Genomic DNA, 8,993 nt, shown 5'->3' with positions numbered 1-8,993 from the left:
CTTTTCATCCGTAAGTAGTCTGTTGAATCGATTATAACATCAATTCTCACTTATTGTTTTCATTAGTGATGATACCATGGTATGATGAATTTACTGGAACCATTAAACGACTTGACAAACAACTATTCATGATATATGGCGATATGGCGAAGCTGCTATATTAGATGAAGAAACATTCGAAATAACTGAATTACCTATTGGTGTTTCTACTCAATCATATAAAAAAACGATATTAGAGCCAATGTTGAAAAATAATCCACCATACATAAAGAATTTCAAAGAATATCATACGAATGCATCAGTAAAGTTCGTCATTACAATGTCTAAAGAAAATCTACAGCAATCATTGAACAATGGTATTCACAAAACATTTAAAATTCAAAGATCAATGTCAACAACAACTATGATGCTTTTTGATTATAATGGGAATCTAAAAAAAGATATAAAAACTGCAGAGGAAATTCTGACAGAATATTATCCAATTCGTTTAAAATATTATAAAAAACGTATAGAATACTATAATGAATTCTTTAAAGTGGAATTAAAGAAACTTAATAATCAACTTAGATTTATTTCGGATAACGATAACATTCCAAACATAAACAAAACGTGTAAAAAAGATTTGATTGCAATACTTGTTAAAAGAAATTGATTGATTTCTCTATCGATTTATTTATCAGTTTTTGTTGTAAAATTAATGTTCAAATATTTTAAAACTTAAAAAGTTCATTTCTTTTTCGAATAATAAAATTTAAAAATCATAATTATCATCATCATCATCATTTATTTTTATTTTGGATTAAATTATCAAAAACAACAACAAAATAATACAAACAAAACGAAACAAAAAAAAAATTTCTACATTTTAAGATCATCAGATTGATTTGTTCTATTTCCAATATCATCACCATTATTATTACCATCATTGAAAGTGTGTAGATTTTCATTATTATTATTATTTGAATCACCTGTCACTATAAGATCATCATCATCATCGATTGGTATCGGTATTTTATCCGATGAATTATCATTATTACCAATCTGTAATGGTCTTGTATATGCATTTAGTGCAAGAAAACCATTCGCTGTTTTCTGTTGTTGTTGTTGTTGTTGATTATGATTATTATTCATTGAATGCATTTGTTCATGTAATGGATTCTGATTTAATGGTGCCGATTGAATATTCATCGATACATTTGTTGTTGATGATTTTTGTTTATTTTTATCATCTCGTTGTTGTTGTTGTTGTTTAATATTATTATTGCTACTACTATCAATTAGATTAGTTGTCGATACCGATGTCATTGTTGATGATTCTTCTGGACCATCAATACCCAATATTCTTGCACGTAAACGACGATTTTCTTTTCGTGTTCTACACCAAAAACAAGTAACACAACAACACCACATTATAATTAGATACATGGATACAATACCAATTACAATCAATAATATTAATATAATCCATAAACGTGTACAAGCTGATGAACCTTCTGGATATGGATCACAACTTAAATCTGGATCACCTAATACTGATCGTACCATTTGATTATAAATAAGATCACCATTTATATATTGATCGAATATTTGTTTTGCACCATCCGGTCTTTCACAATATTCTTCAGCAGATGATTTTATAAACCATTTTACTATCCAAAGACCACAGCAAGACATTTGATTATTATGATATTTGGCCATCTGTATCAAAGATATTTTCATTGCACATTTCAATGCATCCCATGTTGCATCGAATGTTTGCATCATCATCGGTATTGATGAGGCAGATTGTTGTTGTTGTTGTTGGGCATTTATCATTCCCATCATTATCGATATAATAATTAAATTTTGTATCGATATTGTTGTGGCCATAAATGATGATGATGATGATGATGATGCTAATATCATCAATGATGGCATTATTTTTTTTGTGAATAAAATCAAAGAATGGGGAAAAAAATTAGAAAAATATTAAGGATGTCAATTGTTTTTTCATCAATCAATCAATCAATTAAAAACACATCACACAACAATGATTGCTTCGGTGATGGTTAGCCATCATCAATCGAATCTAGGTGGACAAAAAAAAATTGGATTGAAAATTTTTCTTTCGTTTTTGTTTTCAAATTTCACATTAAAATTTTTAAGAAAAAAAATATAATATGAACCGCACTAGACTATGATCAACTACAACTACAATTGTACATATTATACATACAAACCAATTTAGTGATGAATGATTTAATGGTGGGTGAGTATAGAAAAGTCATTTTCATTTTTTTTTCGGTTTTTTCTTACGAATTGAATTATCAAACAGAAACAAGACAATGTCTTGGAAACCATGGCAGGTAAAACGAAAAAAAAAAACGCCGACCAACAAACGAACTATTTTTTTTTTTGTTATTTCTTGAAAAAAATTGAAATTTCAGTTCTAAATTTTTTTTTTTCATAAAAGTTTCGTTGTCAATGTCGATGAAGTCATCTATCATCTTGTGTGTGTGTGTGTTGAAGAAAAAAAAACAAACCAAATTATATTTGTACCGTTTCTTTGTTGTTTTCATTTCTAACGATGATGATTATATCATCAAATAAATGGGTATATCGTGCTTACCTGGGAAAAAAAACCAACACCAAACACATTCATTCATTCATTCATTCAATGTCATATATCAATGTAAACCCCCAACTACAGTCAAACAATACAATGATCGACAAAAGCATAGACATTTGATCGATAATTTTACATTTTCATTTCGTTTTCATTTTCTCAATTGACATGAATGTTGAAAATGTTAAGATCGATTCAATGTTGATGATAACGATGATAATTGTTACAAGAATGATGACAATGAAAATAAAGAAAAAAAAATTGTTATTATTATGATTATCTTTTAACCGGCAAAATCTAGTATCGATCATTTTTTGTTTCATTTTATTCTTAAAATCATAAGATTGTTGAAATCATAAGATTTTACAACATTGACCTTGATTGTTTATCCTATTTTTTTTTATAACAATTAGGAGAACAAACTATTCATTTTTTTTAGGCTTCCATTTTCAACATTTCAATTTCTTTGATTATCTCATCCAATTTTTCGATTTTACCAAGTTGATTCTTTTCAAGCTGTTTACCTTCATCTTGTAATTTCTTTAAATGTTCAATCTGTTGTAGTTTTTTGTTTAGATTTTTCAATTTTTTTGCTTTTATAGCTTGTGGATCTTTATCGGCCACTGTTTTTGATTGTTGATGCAATGATTTTATTGATGGTTTTGGCGGTGGTGGCTTGATCAATCTTGAGGATTGTGATTGTTTGTTACGCAAGCTTGGTGGAACGTATTTATGGACCGGTTCTTCACAGAGAATTTTGCCTTTGATACCTGCCTGTAATGATGGTTCATCGAATCGACCGGCAGGATCGAATGGAAAAATTCGATAAAGCTGAATTTGGCTATCATCAATACAATCTTGTTGATGGATCATTGAACCAAGATAATTCCAAACTTTGAAACCATTGGCCACTTTTAATCGATCATAATGCGTGGCAGTAATCATATGGATGCCATCGGCTAGCCAGCTATAACATGTTGTATCGACAGCTTTGAAATTCGAAATCAATGATTTTGTTTTTAGATTCCAAACATAAACATTTCCGGAAAGATTCCCAAATCCGGTTAAAGCCAGTAATGTACCGAATGGATTCACTTGTATACCGTTGACGGGTAATTCACCAAATGAAAACATTGGTTCAGCACGATTTGAATACCAAGTTACAAGAGCAGGCATTTTACCCTGGATGACGATGAATCCATCATTGTTTGGTAACCATTCAGCCGCTGATACAGTACCCTCTTTTTTCCCAACGATGGTCGATGTTTCACCACGAAGATCCATGAAATGTAGCATAGTTTCACCATAATAACTTTGACCACTTGAATCATAATCGGTCGAAGTCATGGCCAAAATAGCATCACCTGAATATTAAAATTTTTTTACACCAAAGATTAAAAATAAAATTTACTTTTGAATAATCAAACCTTTTGGATTCCATTTAATATCGACCGTATCGACTTTGTAGAAACTTTTCGAAACAATAGCATTATCCAAATGTGGAAATCCATGAATTCGTATCATACTTGGCGAACCTTTTTGGCCTTTTATGTAAATGGCAACAAAACTACAGCCAGCTTTGTTTGTTGTAAAGCCATATGTAGTTAATTTTGGTTCTGAAATTTTTTGCACACAACGATTGAAATCATTATTCTCGAAGAATAGGATTTCCGATCCACATTGACGATGGGCAATAGATTCATCGGCAGACCATTGAACTAATTCACGTTTTTTCGTTGTCCATTCTAAATTTATGATATGATAAATTATTAAAAAAAAATTTCATTCAAACAAATTGAAAACAATGATGGAATATACCATGATTTAATTGGCCATTTTTTGTCAGATCAAACACTTTTAGATTGGGCGATGGATTCTGTTGAGCCAACGGAGCAAACAACATGATCATTGTCGATTTGGGCGAGAATTCAACATGTTTAACACTTTCAATCATGAATTCCAATGTTGGTTTATCCATTTGATCGTGAACAAAAACACGTACACAATCCTTGAATATGATGGCCAAATATTGGCCATCTGGTGATGGCAGTAGATTCAATGGTTTTTGACCACCAGTATCTAATGTTTTCAATAAATCAGCGCTTTCATTTGGACCATCGGTCGACCAAACATGAAGGCCATTAGAATCGTGTACAATAAATTTGGCCGCAACAGCCATATTTTATTTTTTTTTTTTTTTTGTTAATTGGTCAGATTTCGTTAGAGTATGATGATTTGACAAATATCACAATTTTAATGAAAAGCAATTGACAAGGAACTAAAAGTTCCAAAATTAACGTTGGAATGGATCCATTTGGTGATCCAATCAGATAAATAATAACCTTTCGATCCTTTACAAATAAACAAAACAACCGACCAACACGAATCCAATCCAATGATTGAATGAATTCATTCGATAAAATCAAATACGTGATGACGATGCTGCATGCCACACCACACATGTGTTCGAAATTACCGTACATAAAGTACGTTTCGTATTTGATACCGCGAAATTCTCATTCATTTCAGCATTTGTCTCATGAGGTCACATGTTATTCAAGTCGAACAGTAAACTACAAAATTATCAAAAACAAACTGTTTGAATACATTGATTGTTTGTTCATCTTATTATCAATATACATCAAGCAACATGGCTGATTATCGACGAAATAATAAATCATCATCATCTAGATCATTTGGCAGAGTTATCGACATTAATCGTATTGACGATCATCATCATTCAATTAAACAAACAAATTTAAATCTTAAACAATCGATTGTTATCAATAACAAAAACAATGACGAAAATCATGGCCATGATGATGATCATGAGGATAGCAACAACAAAATGTTTAAAACAACAACATTGAAAAATGATGAACAAACTTCGAATCAAAATCATGATAAAGAAAATGGTCAAAATGCGAAAATCAAAAAATCAACGACTGCTGTTAATGAAAAACGAAAATCATCAACATCCAATACTACTGTTGTTATTCACGATGATAATAGTGATGATCATCATAATAATGTTGACGATAATAAATCTAATGATGATGATGATGATGATGAGTTCCATAAATCCAAAATGTTAAAATGGATGACAGTATCGAATTTGGAATTTGAAAATAATGATCAAGATCGATACCATTATCATATGATTGAATTACGAACCACATTTGAAACATTGATACAAATGGATGAAAAGAATAAACGATTACAAACAAAAATTGAAAATATTCGTAATGAAAATGAACAATTGGAATTGATGAAAGATGAAATTGATCAAATTTATGCCAGTTTTATTACAACAGAATAATAATATCTACATCACAATTCTCTTCTTTTCCCATAAATTTCTAAATCAATTTTTCTTTTGATAATAATCGATTTAAAATTTTTGTAATTCTTATCCATTAGTGATTAGATTGTGAAATAAAATAAAAAATTCTTGATGATATCCATATGGTCACGTGACCATTGGATTCCAACATATATACATTATGTGTGTATGTTTAGCTCATATCGATGTATGGAGGCAGCGGTAAGCATTAATGTTGAAGCCGAATGATTAGCTTTAATACTTAGCTAATAGCCAAAGAAAAGGAATGAAATAAAAAAGGTAACATTGTAATGCGGATTTTTTTGCGAGCAAGTACGGTTAACGTAAAACGACGGTTGCATGTGTTTCTGATGTGCTTACTCATTTCGTTTCATTACGCTTACAAGCATATTGGATTTTTTTTTCATTGAATGTGTTACATCATCATTTGTCTTTTTTTTTCATTTATTATTATTCATCAGAATCCTTATTGATTTCATAAATGGAACAACAACAAAAAACGATAAAAGAAGAAATTCTCGATTCGGATGCAAACAAATCATCTGATTCATCGATGAATACGAAGAAAAAACGTAAAAAATCCAAATTGAATAGTGATGAAACTGATGATAACTCGATGACAACATTAGCGAATTATAAATCGGATAATAATGATGATAATGATGAAATGTCTATGATGATGATGATTATGAATGATGGTGTTAATAATGGTGTTGTTGAAACTGAATTGCTTGAATTGTCAAATGATACTGTCATTACTGGTAATTATATTTTCTTGTTTGGTTTTTTTTGTATCTATGTTCAAATTTTTTACTTTTACTTTGATCATTTTATTTACAGATAATTTTGATAATCGTTGGTCAACAAATGATTTGAAAACTTTATTGGAAAATATAAAAAAATGTTTACCACAAAATGATTTGACAAAATATTCAACAACATTGGAAAAGACAATCAATTGGGATCAAGTAAAATTCAAACATTTCGATGCAAATGAATGTAAAGAATGTGCAGTGAATATTATAAATGGATTACGAAAATATCGAACATTAACCGAAATGCTTGGCGATGCATTCGAATGGACAAATAAACGACATTTAAATCATCCTAATCGACCGAAAAAACCATGTTCATTATTTTTACGATATTTTTTAGAAAAACGTCCAAAACTACAACAACAATATCCAAATAAATCTGTGGCTGAATTGGCGAAAATTTTATCCACAAAATTTGCCAAATTATCCGATAAAAAACGAGCCAAATATCGTCGTGATTATGAAGAAGATCTTATTAAATATCGTGAACAAATGATACAATTTCGTACAAAATATCCGGAATTGTTTTCTCAACGTATGCGAACTGGTGAGAAAATTGGCCCGGAAAAACCACGTACACCATTTCAATTGTATCGATTATCTAAGATGAAGAAAATACCAACAGATACGGATGAAGATCCAAAAGCCATACAGGATCGAATACGTGAACAATGGAATAATATAAGTGAAAAAAAACATTATAAATTTATTAAAAAATCACTTAAAGATCAAGAACGTTATAATCAAGAATTGGAGGAATTTATGGCTGCTAATCCAACATATACAGCACCGGTCATAATGAAACCATTATTGACAAAAAATGAACAAGAATTACGACGTCGTTATCAAGGAATGCCAATGAGGCCACCAAATTCTGGTTATATGCTATTCTCACAGATAATGCTTAAAGAATTCAAAGATGTTCCATCTAAAGAAAAAATGGTACTTGTTGCTAAACGATGGAAAGAGATGACCATTGAGGAACGATCAAAATATAATGAAGATGCACAGAATATGATGAGTGAATATATAAGAAAATTTGATGAATACGTCCATACATTACCGGATGATGAGAAAAAACAGCTACTTATTGAACAAGGACATTTTAAATTACCAAGTGAAAAGAATATTTTTTCATCGAATAAACAATTTATGCCAACATCATCGATTGTATCGTTAGCCAAAGAAATGCAGAAAAAAACTGCTGCTATCGATCAGACAGCAATGATTGCATATCAAATGAATGAAATGCAACGGTTAAAACCAATTTATAGCGATAAAACGAATGCTGAATTAATGGATATGATAAATGAACAATGGTCATCAATGCCAGCAATACAAAAAACTGAATATCTTGAAGTAGCTGAATCAATGCAAGATTTTTTACCATCAAATACGAAGACAAAAAAATCATCAACAACAACAACGACAGCAACAAGAAGAAAAGAATCATCAAAAGATATTAAATTTAAAGATGTTAAAGAATCGGAATTTTTTCTACAAACTGGCCTTCGTAAACCACGTCGTTGTGGTTTTACAACATATTGTAGTTCAATATTATCAACAATGATTAATAAAACAACACAGGAACGAATGCGTTATGCATCCGAACAATGGAAACAAATGTCAGTGGAACAGAAACAATATTATTTACAATTACAATCAAGTAAATGTGAAATGTTTGAAAAATTATTTAATCGTTTTAAAAAGGTTTGTTGTTCATTGTTTCAATTCATAATTATCTATTAATTATTATAATTATTAATTATCAAAAAAAAACAGGATGGAACCTTACCAAGTAAAAAAGAGATGAAAGAATTTAATAAAGCTGGAACAATAACTGCTACTACCGATGAAATGTTGGAATTGTCAGAAATCAAGAATGAAAAAGAAATGAAAAAAGTGAAAAAAAGAAAATTGGATAATAATAATGATGATGATGATTCACGTAAAACAATCGAATGGAATGAGAATCAAACTTTATCATCAACATCATCATCATCATCACCATCATTGACATTATCATCAACGTTAAAATCACTGAAAAAAGCATCAGCATTATCATCATCATCATCGACAACAACAACAACGATTACACCAATTGAATCATTTTCATCAACAACAAAATCAAAGAAAAAATTTTCCAATTGTTTATACGATGATTCATCATCATCAAGTGAAAATGATGATGATGTGATGGATTAATTTTCTCAGTCAATTTAAAGATTGA

At 29.9% G+C, this 8,993-nt stretch overlaps 3 protein-coding genes across 3 annotated transcripts; 1 reads left to right on the top strand and 2 right to left on the bottom strand.

Annotated features, from left to right (window-relative positions):
- Window positions 1–855: 855 nt before the first annotated feature.
- On the bottom strand, window positions 856–2,160 carry LOC124490293 (uncharacterized). The gene has a single exon (XM_047052763.2). It carries the CDS (start codon window positions 1,915–1,917, stop codon window positions 859–861), a length of 1,059 nt encoding a protein of 352 aa, XP_046908719.2. The 5' UTR covers window positions 1,918–2,160; the 3' UTR covers window positions 856–858.
- Window positions 2,161–2,889: 729 nt separating this feature from the next.
- Window positions 2,890–5,064, bottom strand: eIF2A (eukaryotic translation initiation factor 2A). Its single transcript, XM_047053571.2, has 3 exons — window positions 4,424–5,064; window positions 4,033–4,350; window positions 2,890–3,969 (listed from the first exon to the last, which is right to left on the bottom strand). Exons 1-3 carry the CDS (start codon window positions 4,782–4,784, stop codon window positions 3,041–3,043), a joined length of 1,608 nt encoding a protein of 535 aa, XP_046909527.2. The 5' UTR covers window positions 4,785–5,064; the 3' UTR covers window positions 2,890–3,040.
- Window positions 5,065–6,232: 1,168 nt separating this feature from the next.
- Window positions 6,233–8,974, top strand: LOC124490983 (nucleolar transcription factor 1). The gene is made up of 3 exons (XM_047053569.2): window positions 6,233–6,709; window positions 6,789–8,473; window positions 8,546–8,974. Exons 1-3 carry the CDS (start codon window positions 6,430–6,432, stop codon window positions 8,966–8,968), a joined length of 2,388 nt encoding a protein of 795 aa, XP_046909525.2. The 5' UTR covers window positions 6,233–6,429; the 3' UTR covers window positions 8,969–8,974.
- Window positions 8,975–8,993: the final 19 nt, after the last annotated feature.

Source organism: Dermatophagoides farinae, chromosome 4, assembly GCF_024713945.1.
Source record: "Dermatophagoides farinae isolate YC_2012a chromosome 4, ASM2471394v1, whole genome shotgun sequence".
In the NCBI taxonomy this organism is placed as follows: domain Eukaryota; kingdom Metazoa; phylum Arthropoda; class Arachnida; order Sarcoptiformes; family Pyroglyphidae; genus Dermatophagoides; species Dermatophagoides farinae.
Note: the sequence above shows the minus strand (reverse complement) of the source record. Positions and strands in the feature narration are given on the sequence as shown.

Coding starts and splice junctions, on each gene's coding strand:
- LOC124490293 (XM_047052763.2), bottom strand. CDS start 1,917: ATGCCATCATTGATGATATTAGCATCATCATCATCATCATCATCATTT.
- eIF2A (XM_047053571.2), bottom strand. CDS start 4,784: ATGGCTGTTGCGGCCAAATTTATTGTACACGATTCTAATGGCCTTCAT. Junction 4,351..4,423: donor AAATGGCCAATTAAATCATG/GTATATTCCATC, acceptor TCATAAATTTAG/AATGGACAACGAAAAAACGT. Junction 3,970..4,032: donor TATTAAATGGAATCCAAAAG/GTTTGATTATTC, acceptor TTTAATATTCAG/GTGATGCTATTTTGGCCATG.
- LOC124490983 (XM_047053569.2), top strand. CDS start 6,430: ATGGAACAACAACAAAAAACGATAAAAGAAGAAATTCTCGATTCGGAT. Junction 6,710..6,788: donor AAATGATACTGTCATTACTG/GTAATTATATTT, acceptor TTTTATTTACAG/ATAATTTTGATAATCGTTGG. Junction 8,474..8,545: donor TATTTAATCGTTTTAAAAAG/GTTTGTTGTTCA, acceptor AAAAAAAAACAG/GATGGAACCTTACCAAGTAA.